Raw genomic sequence first — 27,040 nt, forward strand, 5'->3', positions numbered from 1 at the left:
CACAATTTGACCCATAAGTACCACAGTCACAGCTGTCCATGAGTCAGAGATTCTGGTTGGAGACACTATAGTTGAAATGCCTCCTTGATTTCAATGCAGATACCAGGATGTTTGGCAGGATCACCAGGCCCCTAAGACAAAAACTGATGGGGAGGCCAGCAGAGCCCTACTGGATGTGTATGACAAAAGAACTAGAGGGCTGACCACCAGAGACCTGACTGCAGAGGATAGGATCTCTCACCAATTCTCCAGATAAGATCAGTTCACAAACCCAGGGGCCCTTGACGGAAGTGGGGTGGGTGCCCTTTAAGGTGGGCCCTGTGAAGACAGCCCAGCTTCATGCTGGTACTTTCCCCACAACCCTTCCCAAAGAGACCTGTGGCCATTAGCCAGGGTTTGACAGATACCACTTCTGGTCTACCCCATTTTCCACTTTTAATAGAACAGTTTTTGTTTAAACAACGATGTGCCCAGTCCCAGGGGATGAATAATGATTGGTCTAAACCAAACATGGCAACTCGCCTTTACAGGTGATAATTATATTTTATTAATATATAATATACAACCATATTATAAATATAATTCAAATGTTGCTGAAACCTATGTCTTTGTAACAATATTTCATTCTATCCAAATATCCTCTGATCCTACCTGATGGCCACTGTTTCCTAGCAACCCAAAATGCTACAAAATTCTTCAGCCTAACCATATATAATCGCTCTTTCTAGGTTGTGGTAGAACAGTGAACCTGAAGAAAAATTCTGATAGTGTTATATTTCATTCCTTCTGTTGTTGCTTTGCTGTTGAAATCTTCAAAACCTTCTTCAGAAAGTGCAAGGAAGCCTCTAAGGAGGTCAGGTATCCACTCCAGGAACTCTGTGCCCGGAGACAGGGTGGGGACCATTCAGCGGTCCCCCAACCTCACCTACCAGGAAGACAGTCATAGCTGATACTACTCTGAGCCTGGGGATGAAGCCCAAGGGGTTCCTGTCATCCACTGTGACACAGCCACCCTCTGCCCTGACACACTAGGAAAGGCAAATGCCAGCAATGTTATGTCCATGGAGGAAGACCCCTGCAACACCCCAGCCTCACGGCAGAAGGTGTAGAAAAGTCCATCAAAATTCTGAGCCACGGGGAGGAGGAGGGATAAATTAGAAGCTTCGGATTAACATATACATACTACTATATATAAAATAGATGACAAGGACCTACTGTATAGCACGGGGAACTCTACTCAATATTCTGTGATCACCTATATGGGAAAAGAATCTGAAAAAGAATGAATACATGTGTACGTATAACTGAATCACTATGCTGTACACCTGAAACTAACACAACATTGTAAATCAACTATACTCCAATAGGAAACGGGTTTGAGCCCTGGTCCGGGAAGATCCCACACACTGTGGAGCAACTAAGCCCATGCACCACAACTACTGAGCTTGTGCTCTAGAGCCCGTGAGCCACAACTACTGAGCCCGCGAGCCACAACTACTGAGCCCACGTGCCACAACTACTGAAGCCCGTGCGCCTAGAGCCCGTGATCTGCACCAAGAGAAGCCACGGCAATGAGAAGCCCACGCACCACAAGGAAAAGTAGCCCCTGCTCACCACAACTAGAGAAAGCCTGCGCATAGCAACAAAGACCCAACACAGCCAAAATTAAAAATAAATAAATAAATAAATTTATTTTTTAAAAAAACAACTATACTTCAATAAAAATTTTTTTAAATGCAAAAGGAAAAAAAAATTCTGAGGCATAGGAAAGGGTGTCTCTTGTCACCACCTTCCCCACGCCACAAGTAACAAAGAACACCAGAGAATCAGCCAGCACGCTCCACCCACAGCCTTATGCAGGTCCTCCATCCTCGACCCAGCCTCTGGTTCCCCTCTCCAGGGATGCCAGTATTTGGGACCCACATTTCCAGGGACCCCAGATCCCTCCCTACGTCTGTTTCTGTCTCAGTGGTGAGGGCCCAGCAACCTTGGTCAGCCCAGAGAAAACCCGGGCCCTGCCCCGGGCTCACTCCAGGGCAAGACAGTTTCTGCTCCAGGGATGGGTAGTCATGGGGGTGGGAGCTGGACCAAGGGTCCATACAGACCTGTTGGGAGGGAGCACAGCACAGGGGTTTGCAGAGCCGCTGGAAAGAACCTCACCAGTGGCGAGCTGGCCACACAACACCTTAGATTGTTCTTTTTTAAAAAAGTATTTATTGCAAAGAATGTTGGACACAGTGTGATATGTGGCTGAGATCCAACAACATCCATTCCAGGGCGAGCAGGAAACATGTCTGCAACAGGAGCACATCAACCGTCCTGGCTACAACCGGGCAGCCAGCCAGGTGGATGGCTGCCCATGCAGAGCCGGCTCCGGGTGAGCCCTGCTGGGATCCCACACTTCCCTCTGCCCCATCCCAGTCCTTGTGACACATCTCCAGTAGCTCCTGGCTGCCCTCTGGACAGAGAGAAAAGGCCTCGCTGGTCTCACCTCAGCCAGCCTGAGGTCTTGGAGAGGTGGTGACATCCAGATGTACGTGCCACTGACCAAAGGGACCTGCTATGGCCAAAAACTGAGCATGACCAAAAGTCACCAATACTCTGGCGGACATGGAAGCAAAGGCTGCAGTCCCCACATCCCAAAGGCAGTAGCGTGGTCCTCTGGCCCTGGGTCTAAGGGGCCTGGGGCTCTGACAGGAGATAAGTCCAGAAGGAGGGTACTGCCACGGCTCTGTCCTGGATATCTCTCCACCCATGTCTGTCCATAACTGTTGTGGCACTCGAGGCCGAGAGATCATCAGCCTGGGCCAGGGACACAGGATCCTCGGGCCTGACTTCACCAAGGACCACCACCTGTGGACAGCAGCACATCCAACTACAAATCCACACGCTTCCTCACCCAGCCTCACAACTTGCTGGCCAGCCTGTTCTCCCAGCTACAAAATGGAGCCGGAACCCGCGGCCCAGCCCAACTCCCTGGGCCCAAAAGAACTCAAGGGCGTGACAGATGGCAGGCTTCCCGAGGTCATTTTCATCAGGCTCCTGTGTACAAGAATCAGAAGCTGGGAAATTCCTGCCCTGGCCAGAGGCTGCCTCCAGCTCTGGGCTTTCCCGTGCTTAGTTCCGCGGGTAGAGGTCAACAAACGCCAGGACAGGCTTTGCAGGACCATGCAAGCTTTTCCGAATCCTTCACAGCAAATGCAGGTCCCTGCCACCAGTGTATACTCTTGTGTGGACACAGGCAGTGGCGGGCAAGGTAGCCCAGTGGCATGGCCGGGAGAGGAAGATGGGAGGGCAGCCTCTCCCTCGAGCACTGGGAAGGGCGACTCCTACAACTGTCCTGTCTTCACATCTTTCTTTACGTGTTGCACCATGAGAGCAGTTGGAGAGGGGTGGCCTTGGCTGCCAGCTCCCACGAGTATTCCAGTGTAGGCATAATTGGGAAGGGGTAATCGCAAACACCCCGCTCCCTGCATGTTTCTGTGCATTCCCATGTGCTGAAGTGAACACACTGCTTTCCTGAGCGTCCACAAATGCAGACGCACAGACTCAAGGGTCTGGCCAGTGGAGGTGGCTGCCTTGGCGGAAGCTCTTCAGTTCCTGGTGAGGCAGGACGGGGATGGCTCTTTCCCGCGTACTGAGGCAGCAGCAGCTCATGAACACCTTGCCTCTGGCTCAGGAAGTGGCCAAAGAGAGTGTAGCAGAGCCCTGGCAGGGGTCCCCAGGTCTACCCAGGCAGCTCGGCCTCAGTGGGTGGAAACATCACAGCAAGTGCTTTCCGTTTCACATTTTTGGGTTTCACACTTCACGAAGCCCACCAGGCCGGTGAGAGAGAACAGAAGGATCAGGGGCTGGGAAACCTCTCACCAGCCCGGTGCAGACGCAGTCAGGCCAAGTGGTTTTTAGCAGCAGGTTGGGCACCGCATACAACCCTGACACTGTCAACAAGGAAACAGGTGGGCTGGGACTGGGATTCTGGGTGCCACCAGCCATGCATGGCTTTGAGGGTGTTCCTGTGTGGTGACTGTCACACAGACCAGAGGGCCTGGAATGACCTCGTCCACAGAGATCAACACCTGCCCGGGGGTTGCAGTGGACGACACACGGTCACTGGTGAGCAGGGACCGTGACAAGGGCTTCCTCCGGAGGCCGAGAGATGTCTACATTCTGCACAAAATTAAACACACAGAACGCTGACCATTTGCCAAGGACAGACAGTCACCACTACCCGCTTTGCTCATCGCTATAGCCGCTGGACTCACATCCTCACCCCGAGGAGCCCCGGTCACAGGACTTAGACCCCGACCTTTCCTAAGAGCCAGGCGTCAAGAGCCTCTTGACACGTGGTGGGTGACAAACACCAGAAAAAAGGTGAGGGATGGAGGACACCTCCGGTTCCTGCTTGCTCCTTGCAGGCAGGTCAGGCATTACCCAGAGTGAGGCCATCCCCGCCTCCTGCCTCAGGTCTGGGTCAGGTGGGGAGAAACAGCTGGCTGGGAAGGGGACCAGCTCCTGAGGGTGCCCTCCTCCCTGCTATGTCGGTGTGTCGGTGGACAGGTGTCAGATATGGCCCTGGCAGGCTGCGGACACCTCCTGTGTCTGAGAGCTGGGGCACCAGGCCCCCTGCACCTCCTGAACAGCACCCCTCCCCTGCCTCAGAACTGGGACAGAGCCCAGTTCTGTCCACAGCCGGCTGAGTTCAGGGCATCTCAGGCCTAAGGGATGGGGGTCAGAGACTCCCCTCAATTCTGTAAGACTATGTGATCCTATGTGATCCCTGATCTTGGTGGCCCAATGGAGTAGGTCACCAATGACCTGGGCCACAGCCCAGATCTGCAGGGAGGGAATCATGTCCGCTATGGCCACACTCCTGAGTTCACAGGGCTGGCCACTGGAATTGTAGGGGCAGGTGCAATTCTCACTGGGGGCAGGCTTCCCAAGGGCCCCTTTCTCACCACAACCTGTCCCCAAGGATGGGCCAGGACCTGGAGATCCTGCCCACCTTAAAAGGAACCATCCCGGAACCTGTGGCCAACAGAAGTTTGCCTCTCAGAAGTGCCTACCCAGAGGCAGGCAGGGTGCCTGCCAACTACCCCATGGCCATGTTGGCTCCTGCAAATGGACCGGGGCACCAGCCCCTGATGCTTGCTGGGTCCAGGGGCCTCTTTCACCATCACCCCATCAGTGCTGGGGGCCCAACACCTTCTGAGCTTTCCTCAGTACGAGGGGCCTGTTGGGACATCTACCCCTGAGACCTGTGTGTGCCAGACTGGGCCTTCATCGGACTCTCAGGGCAAACAGGGAAGAGGTTTACACAATGACTGGTTCTGGTGAGGAGAAGCAGCCTTAGGAAACAGGAGGACACATCCACACACCTCAGCCTGTGGGGCCCAAGGCCTGCACCCTGGGCAGGGACCCAAGGCCCAACACGTCCCATTGTGGGTGGCAGCAGGCATGACTAAGGTCCCAGGAGCCTTCCTGGTGCAACAGACTCTGGGAATGGGGCCCAGAGGGGCGGTCCTGCTCTTGGCCTCAGTGGGAGAGGAAACCAAGATGGCAGAAGGATCCCACACGGGCATGAAGTGCTTCTGGGCAACACTTCAAGGAGCTTCTATCTTTAACGCTGGGGGAACACAGAACAGAGACGTGTCCTTCCGCAGGAAGGTCTCTACGCAGCACCGAGACACCCTCAGCCTCTGCATGGCCCTTTCCGCAACAAAGCAGGACATTTTTCATTTTTACTTTTTAAAGGTGCTCAGGTTGGACAGGTGCTCATGAGGCCTGGGCTGGTGGGACATGGAAGCGCCTGCCCCCTGTAGGCCTCTAGCCTCTGTTCTGGCCACAGCGTCACCCTGACAGAGAACTCAAGCTCACTCAGTAGATGCCCCAGCTGGGCCTGGCCCTGGTGGTTGCTGTGTCTGGACCCCCAGGAACGTGCCCACCACCCCAGCAGTGACCCGGCTGCTACCTGAGGCCTGTCTCGGTGCGTGTTCACAGCCGCCACGTTCAGGAATATGGACTCCACTTTACAACCTGCCAAAGGGAAGATGCAAATCCATTCCCCCTCCTGAAAGGCAGCAGAGCCACAGAGGTAGAAGCTTCTCCCAGGAGGAGGCTTTCGGTGCTGTGGGGCTGAGCAGACGCCTCAGCCTCACTCCAGTCCTCCCACCTTGGGCAGCTCCGGAGGCCCCGTGAGGAAGCACTAGGCAGCGTGTCAGGCCCGAGCCTCTGGGCCACTGCCCAGCGCAGGCTCGCCAAGGAGCCCGGGCACCAGGCAGAGCCACAGTGAGGATGAGCGGCCCACCTCGGGGGCTGAGGGCGGTCTGAGAAGCAACAAGCCTAGCTCAGTGAGGGGTCACTACACTGAGCAGACCCTCACCCAGCCCTGTCTCACACATGAGGCGGGATCACCATGGTGCCAGGCGCTCAGTGCAAAGGGGGACGAGGCAATTAACATGCACTGGGATGACTTCAGCTGCCACTGATCTATACAGTTATGGTCCCGAGGGCACAACCATGTGAGAGTGCCTCGTCCAGTGTTGAAGGGGAGGGGTCGGGACCCAGGAGGTTAGGAAGTTGCGTGAGGCCTCTGCTGGCAGAGCCCAAGGCAGAGGCGCATATTTTCAGGTCCGGGTCCTGGGGCCGTGGGGTTTTCTGGGGGATTTTGGAGAAACCAGTAGAAAAGACCCTCATGTGGGTGGGTGATGGTTAAGGAAGGATCACTGGGGAGTCTTCCTGTGGCCACAGGAATTAAAACAAAAAACATTTTATAGCAAATTGGGAAAGGTGGTGGGATGGAAGGAGGAGGAATGAGCCTCTAATGAAATTTTCAAGGGAGGGGTTTGCAGAAAACCACAGAACCCTGCAGACAGCCAGTCTGGCAACCAGGTCAGCATGCGGGAAGCTTCTTTACCATAAGCCACGGGGGTCAGCTTCAGGACCGTGTGCAGCGGACACTTGAGGTAAGGCAGCTGTTCTGTGGACACAGGCGGAGAGGGTTGGCACCAGGGATGCCCAGGTGACAGTCCCCTTCGATCTCTCTCACACACACATCCCACCTCCCCAGGGGCAGCGTCCGCACCTGCTGCCTTGTCAAGGAAGTAGGCCAGGAGGCAGCGCATCACAGCCTGGTGGCAGATGACCAGCACGTTCTCTTGCCGCTCCAGCTCCATGATGACAGGCTCGAGTCGCTGGACCAGGTCCTCATAGGACTGCAAGGGCAAGTGGGAAGCATCCCTCAACCCAGCTCTGGGGGTAGGGATGGAGACCTTCTGGGTAGTGGGCTACCTTCTCCTGAACTCCTCACCATTCTGGGAGGTTGGTGAGGACTGGCAGTCTGACAAAGGGATCACCTCCCCTATCCCAGGGCTAGGTCCCAGTAGGACCGAGAGGGCAGGGCTGGGGCTTAGGCTGCGTCCGAGGGGCCACCTCCATGCCCTTCCTGGGGCCCTTTGCTGAACCCTCAGCTGCAGGAATTCACATGCTGGCAACTGATGACAGGTGGAGAAGACACGGCTCCCTTCCTACCCGCCGCACGTGGAGTACACAGAACGAGGCTTGTAGGAAGGGGAAGCAAAAACCTCCCAAACTTCCCAGAGTGCAACCTGTCAGAATGCCTGAGCTCCCAGGAAGGACCCTCACAGTCTGCCTGCCCTGTACCTCCCCTGGGTGCCGTGAGGGAGCCCTTGGACCAACCCTGGTGACTGGCAGGTCTAGAGCTTTTCACTGGGAGACCCAGCCCTGGGGGTTCACCCCTGTTTGCACACAGTGAGCCGTCCTTCAGGAAAAAAAAAAAGGCCTCAAGCTTGGAGCTGAGTTTGCCCCATGATTTGGTTGGGAGTAATACCAACATGACTTGTGCCAGCCCCTGGTATTTCTGGGGAAAGCCTAGATTGCTTCTTTTGGCAACTACCTTCCCTACCAATTTCCCCCCTGTATTCTCAAGTTTGAGCAGCCAGCTGCTTTGTTTCTTTTTACTGTTATCTGGTTTGGTTCTAAATCTGGGTTCTCCCTCACAGTATGATGTGGGGAAATATCAATGCTACCCGAAGCTGTCCTATTCCCGAGGACAGCACAGCATAGGCACCTGTGAGCCTGGCATTTGGGCGGGGGGTTTCGACATGTGTACGTGTATGTGTGTACGCAAACCTGTGCGTCTGTGGGAGGTATTTTTATTTGGCCACCTCCCCAGGTCACGTCCTAGAATTGGGAGATACATGAGTCAAAGGTGACACTGGGGGCTTCCCTGGTGGCGCAGTGGTTGAGAGTCCGCCTGCCGATGCAGGGGACACGGGTTCGTACCCCGGTCCGGGAGGATCCCACATGCCACGGAGCGGCTGGGCCCGTGAGCCATGGCCGCTGAGCCTGTGCGTCCGGAGCCTGTGCTCCACAACGGGAGAGGCCACAACAGTGAGAGGCCCGCATACCGCAAAAAAAAAAAAAAAAAGGTGACACTGTTTCTACCCGGGGCCTGGGCTGAGGCGAGAGCCAGTCTGAGGGGAGGTGACAGTGCAGGTGACCTATGGTAGTCACGACTCACCTGGGGAAAATGAATCCCTAGGTCTGGATTCAGGGCTAGGGATGGTGTCTGGAGCCGCAGGGAGGATGGGGTCACCCTATGACACTCCCAGGGATGGGGAAAGTAAAGATGGGGAGTGATGGGAAACAGGGCTCCAGTAGGCCTCGGGGTTGGGATTCCTGGGCAGCACTGCTCACCCACCACCCAAGGAGGGGCCTGCAGCCTGGGCCACGGCTGAGAAGTGGTGGAGGTGACACACACACCCAGCCTGCCTACCTCTGAGGCCAGGCCCCTCCTGCTGCCCACGGAGCCTCTGCAGAGCCCCTCGGGGCCCTCAGTCACAGGCGGTCCTCCCAGGCAGGCAGCAGGTGGCTGGGATTAAGCCCCCATATCCCACCTACCTCCCCCTTGGGGTACCGGTACCGGTACTTGTCCTGGTCTCGCAGGGCAAATTCCAGTGGATAATGATCCTGAATTTCCTCGTAAGTCATTTCCTCACAGACGCCCTAGGGAGACACCGCAGTCATCACACCACCCACATCAGGCCCAGGGATCAGCCCTGTGTCAGGGGGAGGGCATTTCCTGGGCCACAGGGACTCTCCCAGCTGGGAAGAGCAGGCACCCTGGGAAAACTAAGCAGGGGCAGCCTCACATTTGGAAAAAGCTATCACACGTCTTTTCCACCCACCCATCGTCCATCCATCCAGTTTATGCCATAAAAATAAACACAGAAATATTAACTATGTGTCTTTTCTAATGTGTCTTTTTGTCTTCTGTGCTATGGAAATACTACAGCAGAGTATGGATTATTGTACAGGCTATAAAGTAAGATTTCCCTCATGTCATTCAGGATACACACACACGCACAGCACAGAGTATCGTACACAAATGCCATTTTAAAACAAAACAAAAGAGCCCAGGACAATGTGTGGACTGACCAGTGACAGTCCTTCCAAGGCTCAAGCCAAGAACCAGCACACAGGAGGTGCCCAGAGAGGAAGCAATAAAACGCCCGTAATAAAAAGCTGCTGGACTATTTACAATAGCCAGGTCATGGAAGCAACCGAAATGCCCATCGACAGACGAATGGAAGAAGAAGATGTGGTACATATATACAATGGAATATTACTCAGCCATAAAAAGGAATGAAATTGGGTCATTTGTAGAGATGTGGATGGATCTAGAGACTGTCATACAGAGTGAAGTAAGTCAGAAAAAAAAAAAACAAATATCGTACATTAATGCATATATGTGGAACCTAGAAAATGGTACAGATGAACCGGTTTGCAGGGTAGAAATTGAGACACAGATGTAGAGAACAAACGTATGGACACCAAGGGGGGAAAGCGGCGGGGTGGTGGTGGTGGTGGTGTGATGAATTGAGCGATTGGGATTGACATGTATACACTGATGTGTATAAAACTAATGATTAATAAGGACCTGCTGTATAAAAAAATAAATAAAATAGGGCTTCCCTGGTGGCACAGTGGTTGAGAGTCCGCCTGCCGATGCAGGGGACACGGGTTCGTGCCCCGGTCCGGGAAGATCCCACATGCCGTGGAGCGGCTGGGCCCACGTGCCATGGCCGCTGAGCCTGCGCGTCCGGAGCCTGTGCTCCACAACGGGAGAGGCCACAACAGTGAGAGTCCCGCGTACCGCAAAAATAAATGAATAAATAAATAAATAAAATAAAATTCAAAAAAAGATGTGAGAAACTATAAAGTGGGGGTCAGGAGAACAAACTGTGACACTATAATTCATAACACACACAATAAACAAATTACTCTGAAAAATAAAAAATAAAATAAAATAAAAAGCTGCTGGTTTCTACCTTTGTCCCCAGGGTTTTTTTCCTAGACAAAGCCTTGGGGGCAAAGTTATCTATTAAAAAGGAAAGATGATGAGGAAAATTTAAACCTATAAATGCCTATATCAAAAAAAAAAGATCTCATATCACTAATCTAATCTTCTACCTTAAGATATCGGAGGGACTTCCCTGGTGGCACAGTGGTTAAGAATCCGCCTGCCAATGTAGGGGACAAGGGTTCGATCCCTGGTCCAGGAAGATCCCACATGCTGCGGAGCAACTAAGCCTGCATGCCACAACTACTGAGCCCATGTGCCACAACTACTGAAGCCTGCGTGCCTAGAGCCTGCACTCCACAACAAGAGAAGCCACCACAGTGAGAAGCCCACACACTGCAACGAAGAGTAGCCCCTACTCACTACAACTAGAGAAAGTCCACCCACAGCAACAAAGACCCAACGCAGCCAAAACTAACTAACTAAATTTATTTTATTTTATTTTATTAATTTTTTTTTTTTACTAAATTTATTTAAAAAAAAAAAAAGTTACTGGAAGAAGAACAAATTAAACCCAAAGCAAGCAGAAGTAAGGAAATAATACAAATTAGAACACAAATTCATTAAATAGAAAAAAGCAACGAAATCAAAAGTTGGTTCTTTGAAAAGATCAACAGAATTCACAAAACTTTTGCTAGACTGACAGGAAAAAGGAAAGCTCAAATTATTAAACCAGGAATGAAAGGGGGATATTACTACAAAGCTTACAGAAATAAAAAAGATTATAAGGGAATACTATGCACAATTATATGCCAACAAATAAGACAACTTAGGTGAAATAGGAAAATTCCTACAAAGACACAAACTACCTGTTGTGAGTTGAATACTTCCCCCCAAAAGATACGCTGAAGTCCTAACCCCTGGGAACTGTGAATGTGACCTTATGTGGAAATAGTCTTTGCAGATATAATCAAGTAGATGAGGTCCAATGACTGATGCCCTTTTAAGAAGGCCATGTAAAGACAGAGAGAGACACACACAGGGAAGAAGCCCATGTAATGAGGGAGACAGGGATTGCAGTGATGCACCTATAAGCCAAGGAATGTTGGCAGCCACCAGGAACCTGCTAAAAATATGGGCATTAAAAGGGATTGGGGGCAGGGGCTTCCCTGGTGGCGCAGGGGTTGAGAGTCCTCCTGCCAATGCAGGGGACACGGGTTCGAGCCCTCTCCGGGAGGATCCCACATGCCGTGGAGCAGCTAAGCCTGTGCGCCACAACTACTGAGCCTGCGCTCTGGAGCCCGTGAGCCACAACTACTGAGCCCACGTGCCACAAATGCTGAGCCTGTGCGCCTGGAGCCTGTGCTCCGCAATAGGAGAGGCCACTGCAGTGAGAAGCCCACACGCTGCAACGAAGAGCAGCCCCCACTCTCCGCAACTGGAGAAAGCCTGTGCGCAGCAACACAGCCAAAAGATAAATAAATAAATTTATAAAATAAACGTGATTGGGGGGGACTTCCCTGGTGGCACAGTGGTTTAGGAATCCACCTGTCAATGCAGGGGACACGGGTTCAAGCCCTGGTCCAGGAAGGTTCCACATGCCACAGAGCAACTAAGCCCGTGTGCCACAGCTACTGAAGCCCATGTGTGCCTAGAGCCCGTGCTCCACCACAAGAGAAGTCACCTCAATGAGAAGCCCACACACCACAATGAGGAGTAGCCCAAAGCCTGTGTGCAGCAACCAAGACCCAACGCAGCCAAAAATAAATAAATTAATTAAAAAAAAAAAGATTAGGGGGATTCCCTGGCGGTCCAGTGGTTAGAACCAAATGCTTTCACTGCTGAGAGCCTGGGTTCAATCCCTGATCGGGGAACTAAGATCCCACAAGCCACAGTGTGGCCAAAAAAAAAGTGATTATGGTGATGGCTCAGAAGGAAGTGAAGGACAGTAGAGCAAGTCTCTATTGCCTTAGAGAATACACATATTATCATGAACAGAATGTTGCTAGAAATATGAATGTTTAGGGACTCCTCTGGAGGTCCAGTGGTTAGGACTCCGTGTTTTCACTGCCGTGGCCCCAGGTTCAATCCTTGGTCAGGGAACTAAGATCACGCAAGCTGTGTGGCGCGGCCAAAAAAAAAGAGGGAGAGAAAAGGCAATCTTTATCATAAAGCAGCAGAGAACTTGGCCGAACTGTGTTCTAGTGTGGGCAGCTATAACAAAAAAGGCAGATAGGGGCTTCCCTGGTGGCGCAGTGTTTGAGAGTCCGCCTGCCGATGCAGGGGACACGGGTTCGTGCCCCGGTCTGGGAAGATCCCACATGCCACGGAGCTGCTGGGCCCGTGAGCCACGGCCGCTGAGCCTGCGCGTCTGGAGCCTGTGCTCCGCAACGGGAGAGGCCACAACAGTGAGAGGCCCGCGTAAAAAAAAAAAAAAAAAAAGGCAGATAATGACAAGTGATAAGGAGGATGCAGAGAAATCAGAACCCTCATACACTGCTGGTGGGAACGTAAAATGGTGCGGCCACTTTGGAAAACAGCCTGGCAGTTTCTAACAAGCTTAAATGGAGTTAACGTGGGGGACTCCCTGGTGTCCCAGTGGTTGGGACTCTGTGCTTTCATTGCCAAGGGCCTGGGTTCAATCCCTGGTCAGGGAGCTAAGATCCCACAGGTCACACAGCACAGCCAAAATAAAAAAACAAACAAAAAAATGTAGAGTTAACATATGACCTAGCAATTCCACTCCTGGCTATCTACCCAAGAGAAATGAAAACATGTCCACACAAAAACCTGTACATTCAGAGCAACATCATTCCTAAAGCCAAAAAATGGCAACTACCCAAATGCCCATCGACTGGTGAATGGATAAATAACATGTGGTATATCCATACAATGGGATATTATTCGGCAATATACAGGAACAAAATACTGATACATTCTACCACAGGAGGAAGGAAATGTCCAGAATAGGCCAGTCTATAGAGACAGAAAACAGATTGGTGGTAGCCTAGGGCTGGGGGGAAGGACTGGAAGGAAATGGGGGTATGGGTACAGGGTTGCTTTCTGGAACAACAAAAATGTTCTAAAATTGATTGTGGTGATGGTTGCATAACTCTGTGAATATACTAAAAACGACTGAATCATACAATTTAAATAGGTGAACTGTATCATACGTGAATCATATCTCGATAAAGCTGTTGTTTTCAAAAAAGGAAAAATAAGACAGTAAATTGTGGATTGGGCTAAGAAAAAAATCACAATGTTAAAATAGAAGACGAGCCCAAGGTTGTTTACCAGAACAGAGGAAAGAACAAAGATAAACATGGAAAGATGACTAACAGATCATAGATACTAGAATAGTTTCCAAACTAAAGAAAAAGAAGGGAATCCAGTGTATCTAGGAAAATAATCGGATTAACCTCAAAAAAAAAAAAAGATCAGGGCTGCCAAGGCTTCTCTGAGAAACCAAATGCTCCAGCCATATCCGTGCCCTTGGAAGGCAGACACCAGACCCCTAACCTGCGTCAGGGAGCTGCTATTTGCACGAGAAAGAAATCTGGGCTGGAAACCTCCTGTAACTCCCACCAGCCACAGCTGATGAAAGCCCACAAAATGGGTTAAATGAGCTATAAAACAGAAAGTCACAGAAATTGCTTACTCTTTTGAAAGAGTTCATCAGTTCTAAAGAAGAGCTACAACAGATTTAAAAAAAAAAAAAAGCCATGATGCTATACTCTGCCCAATTACAGTAAAAAAAGAAAAAAAAAGGGGCAGAAAGGAAACAAATGGAAATAACACATCCTCATAATTCCCAACAGAATCAAGAATTATTTTCCTGTTACTAATTTTGATAAGTATATTTTAGTTATTCCTTTATTTACAAGCATTCTCCTTAAGAATGTTTTAGAAAAGCTGTAAGGTAATGACTACTGGAATAAAAACACTGCTTGCCTTCCAAATCACAGAAAAGATGATGTTTATACAGAAAAAAAAAAAAAGAGATGAAAAGAAATCTGCAACGTACTGGGGGAAAAAAAAGGACAAAGATAGCGATTGTAATAATAAATATGAATGGGTTTAGATTCCTAAACGAAAAAAGCTCTCAGTCCGAAAAATAAACCAAAGATATGTTCCTTTCATCTAAAGAAATGACAGAAAAAGGTTAAAAATAAAAGGAGGTAGGCATAACAAAAAAAACATGGACAAAAAGCAAGGATGGCAAATTAAAACCAAAGTGAGATACCACCTCACACTCATTAGAATGGCTACTGTAAAAAAAAAAAAAAAAACAAAAAAAACAGAAAAATAACAAGTGTTAGCACAGATGTGGAGAAATCAGAACACTCGTGCACTGTTGGTAGGAAAGTATAATGGTGCAGTTGCTATGGAAAAAAGCATAGCGGTTCCTCAAAAAAATAAAAATAGAATTACCATATGATCCAACAATTCCACTTCTACATAGGTACCAAAAAGAAATGAAAGCAGTGTTTCAAAGAGAGATTTATATACCCATGTTCATAGCAGCCCGATGCACAATAGCTAAACGGTGGAAGCAACCCAAATGTCCATAGATAAATGAATGGATAAGCAAAATGTGGTATATACATAAATGGAACCATATTCAAGTTTAAAAATGTGATTCTGACATATGCTACAACATGGATGGACCTTGAGGACATTATGATAAGTGAAATAAACCAGTCACAAAAAGACAAATACTATATGATTCCACTTATGTGACATACTTAGAGACAGAAAAATCACACAGACAGAATCAAAGAGACAGAAAGTAAAATGGTAGTTGTCAGAGGCTGGGTGGGGAGGAGAAATGGGGGTTATTGTTTAATGGGTATAGAGTTTCCATTTTATAAGGCAAAAAGAGTTCTGGAGATGGGGACTTCCCTGATGGTCCAGTGGGTAAGACTCTGCACTCCCAATGCAGGGGGCCCAGGTTCAATCCCTGGTCAGGGAACTAGATCCCGCATGCATGAAGTAAAGAAGATCCCACGTGCCACAACTAAGACCCCACACAGTCAAACATAAAGTAAATAAATAAATCTGCATGCCACAACTAAGAGTGCGCATGCTGCAACAAAGATCCCACATGCCGCAACTAAGACCCGGTGCAACCTAAATAAATATTTAAAAAGTAAATAAATTTATAAACATTAACATGGTTACAAAAATAAAACTATTAAAAAAAGAGTTCTGGAGATGGATGGTGGTGATGACTGCACATTCTGAATGTATTTATTACCACTGAACTGTGCACATAAAAATGGTTGTTAAGATGATTTTATGTTATGTGCATTTTACAAAAAAAAATTGGAAAAAGAAAAGCAGGGATGATAATATTCAAATTCGTCAAAGTATAAATTCATGCAAAAAGTGTTTTATATTGAAACAGGAACCATCCAAAATGAAGGCTGAGCCACAGTGGAGTAACTGGTACCAGATTTGCTCTCGGCCCAACATAAACAATTCAAAAGAACTAGACAAAATGTATGCAACAATTGTTAGTAGACACTAGACAACAGGCAGAGCAGGGTTGTGATCCTCCAGAAGGGACACAAGGAGCCTACGACTGCAGCAATTTACTGCAGGCACTTCCTGGACTGCAGAGCATCACAAGAAAAGAAGAAGACACAAAAAAGAACAAAACTGAACCCCTAGAGCTTAAAAACATAACGCCTGTAATATAAAGTTCATTGGATGCTGGATGAGTTTAACAAAAACAGCAGTAAAGATAAGTGAGCTTGAAGATATAGCAATAGAAACTATCCAAACAGAAACTTGGAAAGAACAAAAGACTGAGAAACAATGAACAGAAGCTCAGTGACCTGTGGGATTATCCCATAGGTTCTATACACTATACCAAATGGTCTAACATACAAGAAGTTGGAGTCCAGGGTAGGAGACAGGGTAGCAGAAAATATATTTAAAGAAATGATATCTTAAATTTTTTTTCAAACTCATATTTAGAAACCCAGAAATCCAAGAATCTCAATGAACTCCAAGCAGGATAAACATAAAGTAAAACATACCAAAGCACATCATAATCCAATTGCTTAAAATCAGTAATAAAGAGAAAATAGAGTAAAAGAAGATACATTATATACAAAACAAAGATAAGAATGACAGAAAACTCCTTGCTAGAAAACAGTGTGACCCAGAAGACAATAGAGGTGGTCCAATGGTGGTCCAGTGGTTAAGAATCCGCCTTCCAATGCAGGAGACAAGGGTTTGATCCCTTGTTGGGGAACGAAGATCCCACATGCCACGGGGCAACTAAGCCCATGCACCACAACTAGAGAGAAGCCCACACACCACAACTACTGAGCCCGTGTCCCCTAGAGCCCGCGTGCCACAACTAGAGAAGCCCACACGCCGAAACTAGAGAAAAGCCCGTATGCTGAAATGAAGAGCCTGCGCACCGCAGTGAAGACCCAGTGCAGCCAAAAAAAAAAAAAAAAAAAAGAAGAAGAAGAAGACAACAATGGAACAGCACCTTTTACATGCTGAAACAGAAGGAAGTCTGTGCTGTTTCCTCTCATTTGCCCCTCCATATCCTTCTGCTTCTCCACCTGCTCTCTGCCCCAGGACGTTGACCTTTGTGCATGCATCTACAAGGCTCCCATGGCCACTAATGTCTTGCTGGGCTAGGCCACGGGGAACACTGGCAGGAGGTCACAGGGAGGGAGGAGAGTGAGGCTGAGATGTTTATTCTGACTCCTTCCTGAAGAAGTTGCTTTCAGTGGTCTAGGCCCTCACCCAAGGTTCCATCCCACCAGGCTGCCCTTTACTCACTGCTCCCTTGTCCCCAGGTTCCTATATCCTCTCTCTCCTCTGCCCAAGGGAAGCAATGGTCCCTGTTGTTACGAGGTCCCTATATCCTGCCCATTATCTTTGAAAAAAGGTCCTTTTATAAATCCTCATTGAATTAACCTAATTGGAGTGGCCATCTGTTTCCTTTTATGTCCCACAAATTACTAAGTCATGAATTTTACTTTATAATAAAACATCAAAATATGTGAAGAAAAAAGGTAAAATAATGCAAAATTCTTGAAAATGCAAGAAAAATCAACAAAATTATAATTAGAGTGTATTTAACATTCAACTATTGATTTATGATGATCAAACAGAAAAAAAAGACAGAAAATTTGAATGATATAATTAAAGTTGAAATTAATGAGATACACAAACTTTTTCTTTTGAAAATTTTCAACCATATAGAAAAGTACAGGGCTTCCCTTGTGGTGCAGTGGTTGAGAATCCACCTGCCAATGAAGGGGACACAGATTCGAGCCCTGGTCAGGGAAGACCCCACATGCTGCAGAGCAACTAAGCCTGTGCGCCACAACTACTGAACCTGCGCTCTAGAGCCTGCATGCCACAACTACTGAGCCCACACACTTAGAGCCCATGCTCCACAACAAGAGAAGCCACTGCAATGAGAAGCCCGCGCACCGCAACAAAGAGTAGCCACCGCACACCACAACTAGAGAAAGCCCGCGTGCAGCAACAAGGACCCAACGCAGCCAAAAAATAATAATAATTAATAAACAATAAATAGACTTTCAAAAAAAAAAAAAGAATATACAACAGAAACACAAGGCACTTAAACTGGGAAGGTAACAACTGGATTATCCTTATTTCAGAAGATATGACAGCTCCCTGAGATAAAGCTAAGATAATCAACTGAAAAAGTACTAGAGCAAATAAAAGAATGGTCACAGGTTTTCTGTGGACCAGCAATAACCAGACGGGGGACAAGATCTTATTCACAAAGAGGCTTCCTCCATGAGGCCAGGTGGCCCAAGCTCCCAAGGGACCCTCTGGAGATGTCCCTGGTTAACAGCCCACTGTCAGCCTTCCTGGCCTGGCTCCCTACATGAATGCTGTGCCTGTGGCCCCTCCCATCTCATAATGTCATGGACGCCCCCTTTCCCTTATCCAATCTTTTCCAGCGGGGATGGATTCCATGGCATGTGGCTTCATCATCTTCCTCCCTACTCCTCACCTCCTCTGTCCAACTTGATTCCATCTCATCCATAGGGACACAATTGAACAAGCTTGCAAGCTGAATGAGTGTCTACCTTTTCCACAGCTGCATCCATCTGCTGGGGGTGGAGGATCGCCCCCAGAACACAGACAAGGGGGCCACAGAAGACTCCTGGTCTCCAGACAAGCCAACTCTTCCCCTTTGCTAACGCCCACTGGAAACTCCTCCTTCCTTTCACTCTTGAGTGAAACCTCCATGAAGTTCTGAGACACAGTACTCTATAGCCACCTGCACCCCTCTCCTCTACTGATACCCTGGAATCTGGGCCTCTGCCACCACTCAGGGCCTCCTGTCGTCTCATTCTCTCCCTTTCTACCAGCCCCTCACCATCAGCTTACACACGGCCAAGTCTCCCTTGACTCTGAGTCCCTTGCCCCCCACTCACTTCCCTACCCATTCCCACTGGGCACCAACCCAGTAGGCTCATGCCAAGAATCCTAGTGGTCTTATGACATCCCAATGGTCAGTTTGGAGCCTGGCCTCACTCCCCCTCCCTATGGTATCTCACCCCACTGACCACTGCCTCCTCCTCTCTGCCTTGACTCCCATGACCCCATCAGCCTGGTTTCCCTTCCACCTCACCAGACACCTGTCCATAGCTTCCTCCACAGCCCCTTAAATGCCAGGGTTCCCCTGGGTTCTGTCCTGGGTCCTACTTTGCCTCCCTCAGCCACCTGATCCATTCCACAGTTTCAAGCACCATGTCTGTGGCGGGGATGCCCAAGCCCCACCTCTCTTTGGAGATCGGATTGGCTCCTGGGTACCTGCTCTTGAACATCTCCCAGGAACGTCTTCCTTTCATTCACTACATATTTACTGAGCACTTACGATGTGGTGAACAAAATAGATTAGTTCCTGCCCTCAGCTGAGCTCATCACCTTCCTTGCCCCAGAACCCTTCCCAGTGGCTGGAAATCTGGAGCCATCCTAGATCCTTTTTAGACCCCTGGCTGGGCATCAACAGCCTCTATCCTTTCATTAGGATCTTGGTCCCCAGCACCTGGCCCAGTTCCTAGCACAGAGTAGCCTCACATAAATACGTGATAAATAAATGAAGAAACATCCCTCAAGTCCATCTACTCCTATTTCACTGCCGCCACCCAAGTCAGATGTCATCACCTCACCAGGCCATTGCAAGGACCTCTAACTAGTCTCCCTTCTCCGGCTTGTCCCCCCACCTCATCCCAACAAAACAATTCTATCAGTTGGGGTGATCTTTGTAGGATTCAAATCTGATCTCGAGACTTCCATATCAGGCAATGGTAGACTAGCTTGCTTTAGACTAACACTCCACTGAGAGCTACTAGAAAAGCCAAACCGAAATAAATAAATAAATCTGTTTGATATCACCCTAGAGCCACAAGGCAGAGAAGACCTGAGGGGCCAAGATCCTGAAGTGAAGGGAAGTCCAAGGAGGTGAACCTGGTATATGGCATCATTTTTCCCTTTGAGGTTTTGTTGATTTGAAAGTGGCAGCTAGAAGCATGACAAGCCAGCTGGTAGGCAAAATGGCTGAAGAGGGTCAAAAGGTATAAACTTCCAGTTATAAGATAAATAAGCCCTGGGGATGTATTGTACAGCATGGTGATTATAATTAACAATATGTATCATATATTTGAAAATTGCTAAGAGAGTATGTCTTGAAAGTTCTCATCACAAGAAAACTAAAATTTGTAACCATGTGGTGATGGATGTTAACTAAACTTATTGTGATAATTATTTCACAATACATACATACATCAAATCATCACTTTGTACACCTAGATAGTTATATACAAAAGAAGGGAAGGAGGGAGGCAGGGAAGGAGGGAGGGATGAATCAGAACCCTAAACAATAATGAAATGTTAAAGAGAAAGCTCTCCCTGACCCCCTTCAACATTGTCACCCTGGGTGAGTGCAGCTGTGCCCAGAGCTGGGCAGGGGAGGGAAGAGATGGTGATTACCGCATCAATCTCGTTGAGAACTTTCCACTGCTCATAAGGCACACCCAGGGCCTCAGCCGTCTGGATTGTCCTCTTCATCTGGCTTGTCCAAACCTTTAGGTCCTTGATGTTCTGATCCCTGATGAACTGGGCCAGACTCCTGGCAAACTGAAACACATCACAAGCAAATTCAGATGCACAGGTCCTGGGCTGCCCTCAAAGGGTCCATGGGGCCCAGCCTTAGAGAAAACAGTTTTGGTAAAAAACACGAACTAACTCTCGATGACACCGACACCCACACCCACAAGTGCTGTCCCTGTGCATTCTTCCGAGATCCTCAGTGTAGTTCCAGCTGTGGGTCATCAGGTCCCCTGCCAGTGCTCACCCCCCAACCATGTGCCCTAGGCTGTATGACCTTCCCACTGAGGTTTCAGTATCTCCCCTGGACTGTGGCACAGCATCAGCTGCACTGTAGGGACTCAGCTCACTCCCAGAATGGCATGCCTCTCCAGGGAAAGGGAACCAGCTGGTGAGAGCTCGCGTGCAAGCCAGAGATTCAGGCATCTGCCGGGTGACCTTCCCTATAGAATGGGAACATTCCAGACTGAATGAGGTCATCCACCTGGATTGCATGTTAGCTGGAGTCCAGCACCAGCACACGCACGTGCACACAGAAATAAACACACACACACACACACACACACACACACACACACACACACACGCTGACCTCCCTGCCCCGGGCGGACAGTCCTGGGTCCCCGCCAATCCGGCCCTTGAGGTTGAGCTCGCTTTCCCCGTGCCGGCAGAGGTAGATGGAGCGGGGCGTCACGTGGATGTTCATGAGGTAATACACAATGCGGCTCTGGATGTGGTCAGCCACGCGGTTCACGATGTAGCTCTGCCCCACGTCCATGATCTTGATGTAGGACAGATCCCTTTCCAGAGAGGGTAGAGAGAAGCCTGTGAGTGTGACCGGGGTCCTTGAGGCCACGCCCTGCCAGCTCCAGGAACCATCCTCAGAGCCTTGCATCTCTGACCCCACCAGGCTTGAGACCACAACACACAGGACTGCCAGCTGGTACGCGAGTGATGGGGGTGAGGTGGGAGCAACACGACACGCATGACATACAGACAAACCCCGTGAGAGGTGCTCCACACTCATCATGCTCCCAAAAGGTGACATTCAAAGCGAGGGGTCAGTCCTACCACATCGGGACCTTCATCGCTGCTCTATGTCCCCCGGGCCCCTCTTGCCTACCTATGAGCTCTCAACGTACTATCTGTAAGGTGAACAAGAGACAGTTTTTCCAGGATTGACCTGGGAGTAGTTGGCAAACGCGCTTCCCCTCCAGTCTTCCTGGTCAGCCATCCATGGGCCTGGCCTTTCCTTCCCCCAGCGAACCCTCCCCCAAGAACCCAGCCCGGGTCATGTGTGTGTGCCGAGTGGTTGCCATGTCCCACACCAGGCAGCAGGTGGACGAGACAAGAAGCACAGGAGGATGGTGCTGGTGGCAGCAGCCAATAAGCCCAACTCCACCGCTTTCCCTGCTTTGGACCAGTGCAGCCCTGCAGCGTGGAGAACAGAGCCACAAGGAGCAATGCCATGCTGGGGGGAGACCAGGAGAACCACAGAGGCCGGGGCAGCAGCACCGGATCAGCGCCAGCATCGCTGAGGGGACTCAGTCCAGGGACTGTCCCTCAAACATCCCAGAAAACATCCCCCCAGCAGTCACTTGACTTCTTTCGTTCGTAACTATATATTCATACGTAATTATAAACAACCCAAGTACAAGTTCATATTTCCACCCTTTTCACTTAATGCTACATAACATACACTTTCCCATGTCTCTTCAGCATGATTTATAAGGACTGTGTAATACTTTATTCAGTTATTAAAGTTAACTTAAGCATTAACTTAATTACTTAAGTGTTATTTACTTAACCACTGCCCCCATTTCTGCTATAATACAGGAGTTGGCAAACTATGGCCAGCAAGTCAAACTCAGCCTGGTTTTGTAAATACAGTTTTATGGGAACACAATCATGCTTATTTATTTACGTATCATCTATGTTCCTTTAGTACTAAATGGCAAAGTTAAGTAGCTGCAACAGAGACTGTATGCCCCCAAAGCCTAAAATATCTACCACCTGAGCCTTTACGGAAAGAGCTTGCCGGTGGCTGGCTGCTGTCCCCACCCAGCACTCAGTCCCACAGATACCTGTTCCAGAGGGAGGCGGGCGGGGCTCACAAGCACTGGTTACTGCTAGCTGTTAGTAGGCAGGGTCTGGGCACCCCTTCCCCTTCTCAAAATACAGACCACCCACTGAAAGAAGAGCGTGTACTGTTTGCAAAAGCCTTGTGGGAAGACCCTCTGAATAGAAAACAGGCTTGATTTTCTGATGAAATAGCAGAAAACTGTGACTCACAGAGCTCCAGATAAAGCAGCTACGGTTCTGCAAGTCACCCCTGGGCCATGATTTCCACCCCGAGGAAAGAAACAAAAAAGGACAGATCATCTCTGCCCGCGGAGGTGGTCCCTCAGCCACCACCTTGAGGAGCCACAGGAGGCAGCCGAGTGGACCCCACCTACCACCCACCGCAGCCAAGGACACAGTGCTGCCCTGCCTCACCTGTCCAGGTCCTCGTCCAGCGACTCATATGAATTCTCATAGCACTCGATGCGCCTCATGAAATCCTCCGTGGCCTCATCGCTGTCGTGGTTGACATAGTCAGGGCTGCCCAGTTTCACTTGCTGCCGGGGTCAGGCACAGAGCAAGGACACATCAGGGCCAGAGGCCAAGCAGGTCGGAGACCAAGGAGGATGCTGGGTTGGGGGGAGGCTGGGCAGGAGGATTGGCCTCCCAGGGGCACTGGTCCCATTAGGAAGAGCCCAGTGGCTCCCTGGTCCCAGCTCCCATACCAGTGCTAAGAGAGTATTACTGAACATCCTGTGACCGCAGTCCCTCATCTTTGGGGGATGAGGGACTGCGATCGGGTGGGCAGTCCCCACCTGACCCAGAGATCTACCGCCTTCCCCCCTACCCACAATGTTCAAGAAGACCAAGTTAAGGTCGGCCCAGGCACCAGCCTAACCTGGAGATGGACCTCACTGTCACAGGCCATCTTGGTTGTATTACTGCTCCCACAAGGTCAGATGCACCACTCACCACGATGTTGGCAGCTATGACCTCAGGATCCACACAGATGGACTCAACGAAAAAGGTCTGCAGCAAAGACCAGGGTGGGCAGGAGGGAAGGAACCAGAGACACATTTAGGGCCCTGAGCCTGGCTGCCTGGAGCTCCCTACCCACTGAGGGCCATGCTGCCCAGAGGCCCTTCTTCAGGGGGTGGGGTCAGGTCAAGGAGCACAGACCCAAAGCAGGTGCCGCCCTATGAAGGACTCTCCCACCAAGACCCCCACTTCCTCAGAAAGATAACTCCAGGTGGAGAGAAAATCAATATCCCAAATCCACTCAGGAGCCCACCTGCCTGAGGCCAGTGGGCCTCAGGAGGCCGAGAAAGTGGCCCCAGAGGGCCCGAACATGCCACAGCCCAACCAAGGAGGTAAGCCAAGGAGGCCTCACCTTGTAGCCATTCTGTTCCCCAAAATTAAAGATGGTCGCTCTCCGTTCTCGGGTGGTATTTGTTGCATCAAAAACCTAGGACCAAAATGGGGTTAACTCAGCCTCTGGTCCTGGAGAGGGTGGGAGGCCACCCGACAGCTGTAGCACAGGGACTGGATTTCTCATCAGGACCAGTTGCCGTTTGGCCATCCGCCTGGCCAGTCTCCTTCAGACCTGCAATGGCTGGGCTGGTCCTCCTCTTCCTTGGGGAGCACCCCAAGGAAGCTGGAAGCAGGGCAGCAGGCACTCACTCACAAGACTTCCAGTGAAACTAGTTAAACTTGTAGAACTAAACCCACGTTTACTTCCACTCCATCCTGTCACCCCAGTAAAATGGGAACAGGAGAGGAGAGGAGATGGGAAATGTCAACACAGTTTTTTAAGATAGACACATGGTAACTGGCTCAGAGAAACAGAGAAAACCAAACACAAACCTACACCAACCAGAGCACACCTGCTTGTGCAGAACCACGGTAGTCAGGAACAGGGCACAGGCATCTCTGAAAAAAGGGACAAGTGTGCAGAAGAAACGGGAGGACTGGCTGGTGGTGCAAGTGGAGCCCCAGGCCCCCTCCTTGCCTCCTCCAGGCAGGCTGTGACCCCCCCCCCGGGGCCTGCCCAGCACTCAGGGGCAGCCCACCCAAGCAGCTTTTAGAGCGTAACTTTTTACAAAGGGCATTTGACCAGGGCTCACTGGATGCTCCAGCAAAACCTCTAACATGAAAAACAAAGACTAAATCAAACAGAATAAAAGGAACTTCAAGAAATGAGGACAGGGAGGGACTTCCATGGTGGTGCAGTGGTTAAGAATCTGCCTGCCAATGCAGGGGACACGGGTTCGATCCCTGGTCCGGGAAGATCACACATGCCGCGGAGCAACTAAGCCTGTGCACCACAACTACTGAGCCTGCGCTCTAGACCCTGCGAGCCACAACTACTGAGCCTGCGCTCTAGACCCCGAGAGCCACAACTACTGAAGCCTGCAAGCTTAGAGCCCGTGCTCCACAACAAGAGAAGCCACCACAATGAGAAGCATGCGCACCAAAATGAAGAGTAGCCCCTGCTCGCCACAACTAGAGAAGGCCCATGTGCAGCAATGAAGACCCAACGCAGCCAAAAATAAATAAAAAATAAATAAATTCATTTTAAAAAAAAAAGAAGAAGATGGGAGGGGAGTGGGGACTCAGTTGTGAGAAAGCGGCGGGGGTGGTTTAACAAAGTAAAATATATGACATTTCTCTGAGCTGCTGGAGAAGAGTTTCCTGATGGAAAGGGTCCCCCCAAGGACCCAGCATTGTGGAGAAGACCCACCATAAAGCACATCACCTTGAAGACCCCTAAAAGCTTCCCCAGAGGAAGGGGCATGAGAAGCCCCCAGTTTCCTCTAGGAAATAAAACTTTTCTTTTTTTTTTTTTGCGGTACGCGGGCCTCTCACTGTTGTGGCCTCTCCCGTTGCGGAGCACAGGCTCCGGACGCACAGGCTCAGCGGCCATGGCTCAGGGGCCCAGCCGCTCGGCGACATGTGGGATCTTCCCAGACCAGGGCACGAACCCGTGTCCCCTGCATCGGCAGGCGGACTCTCAACCACTGCGCCACCAGGGAAGCCCTTTTCTTTCTTTCTTTTTTTTTTAACTTCTTTTTGCCCGCAACGTGCAGCTTGTGGGATCTTAGTTCCCTGACCAGGGATTGAACCTAGGCCCTCAGCAGAAAGAGCATGAAGTCCTAACCACTGGGACTGCCGGGGAATTCCCTAGGGAAAAAAAACTTTTAAGGAGGATCAGCAAATCAGAATGACATCAGACTTTCCCACAGCCATTCTAGAAGCCATAATACAATGGAGCAATGTCATGAAAATTCTAAAGGAAACGTTCTTTCCACCCATCCATCAAATGTGAGGATAAAGAAAAGACATTTCTACACATGCAAGGTCTCACAAAATCTACTTCCCAAGTACCTTTCTCAGAAAGCTATTAGAGGATGTGCTCCAACAAAACAAGTCAGTAAAGCAAGGAAAAGCAAGACATGGGATCCAAGAGCAGGGCATTCAACTCAGGAGGGAAGAGAAGGAAATTCCCAGGGTGACAGCTGTGCCACAGACAGACCTAGAGGGCAACTGATCTAGATGGGGCTGGGGGACAGAGCTCCAGGATGCATGCCTTCGAAAGGAAAAAGGAAGGAAAAAATAGCCCGTGTTTGACTACATAGGGTTGGGGTAGGGCCCTTTCCTGCAGACACCCTTGCTCAGCCTTGTCCCACCTGTCCATCTGACTGGAGGGTCCAACACAGAGGGGGAATTCCCTTACTCAGCATTCAACTGATTCCTGGAATAGCCACCAAATGTTGGGCTGGATGCTCTCCACACCAGGAGAAATCACATTTGCTAAAGACTTAGGTAACATGACACCTCTAACTTGTGGAGTGGCCAAGAATGTGAGTATTCAGAGGGAAGTCCAGCAGTGTCAAACACAACCACAAGCCCAGAGGGAAATTCCTGGCCCACATCTGGCCTCTGGCTTCTTCCAGCACAGCAGCTGCAGACTTCTTCCCAGGAGCTGGCACCCAGGGGTATCTAGGGCCACAGACACCCTGCCTTCCCCTCCAGATGCCTGATAAGTAAAGGGGTAGAAGTATGTGGGCTCCCATATGTCACTCCCAGATACCACCAGAGTGTTATACTCACCGCCACATGCCCCCCCTCCTCACTAAGGAACCGCCGAACATCTCGGAGGGCTGCCAGGGCACACTGCCTTCAGAAAAGAAAACACAGGTCAGCCAAGCACCTGACTTGTTGCTGCAGGGCAGTAGGTCAGGGATATATCCTATGCCAGATAGGAGACGGGGCAGCCCCTGGGGCCCCTTCTCTCTTCTCAAGGTTCTCTTTCCTTGGGAAGATTTTCAGTGTTTGGTAACCCTGCTCCTGTAGGTGGAAGGCTATGTGTTTCTGGCCATCAGGAACTTTTTTTTTTTTTTTAATTGGGGTATAGTTGCTTTACAACATTGTGTTAGTTTATACTGCACAGCAAAGTGAATAAGCTATACGTATACATATATCACCTGTTTTTGGATTTCCTTCTCATTTAGGTCACCACAGAGCATTGAGTAGAGT

General features: G+C 49.8%; 1 protein-coding gene and 1 non-coding gene across 11 annotated transcripts in view; one reads left to right on the forward strand and one right to left on the reverse strand.

Moving 5' to 3' along the window:
- Window positions 1-2,191: 2,191 nt before the first annotated feature.
- Window positions 2,192-27,040, reverse strand: part of PFKFB4 (6-phosphofructo-2-kinase/fructose-2,6-biphosphatase 4) — a 40,862-nt gene continuing 16,013 nt past the window's right edge. For 2 of the 10 annotated variants that reach the window (XM_067754288.1, XM_067754292.1), the window contains exons 4-14: window positions 26,615-26,681; window positions 23,895-23,969; window positions 23,477-23,533; window positions 22,940-23,061; window positions 21,036-21,243; window positions 20,327-20,473; window positions 8,920-9,024; window positions 7,082-7,211; window positions 6,914-6,976; window positions 5,969-6,033; window positions 2,192-4,167 (exon numbers count right to left, since the gene is read on the reverse strand). In XM_067754288.1, coding sequence (XP_067610389.1) covers window positions 4,108-4,167; window positions 5,969-6,033; window positions 6,914-6,976; window positions 7,082-7,211; window positions 8,920-9,024; window positions 20,327-20,473; window positions 21,036-21,243; window positions 22,940-23,061; window positions 23,477-23,533; window positions 23,895-23,969; window positions 26,615-26,681 — 1,099 coding nt within the window. In that variant the 3' untranslated portion in view covers window positions 2,192-4,107. The other 8 variants (XM_067754285.1, XM_067754291.1, XR_010947016.1 and 5 more) reach the window with 7 other exon arrangements.
- Window positions 15,221-15,293, forward strand: TRNAG-CCC (transfer RNA glycine (anticodon CCC)). Its single transcript has one exon. It is a non-coding gene; the product is annotated as a tRNA-Gly (tRNA).

Source organism: Pseudorca crassidens, chromosome 10 (genome assembly GCF_039906515.1).
Source record: "Pseudorca crassidens isolate mPseCra1 chromosome 10, mPseCra1.hap1, whole genome shotgun sequence".
Classification (NCBI taxonomy): Eukaryota; Metazoa; Chordata; class Mammalia; order Artiodactyla; family Delphinidae; genus Pseudorca; species Pseudorca crassidens.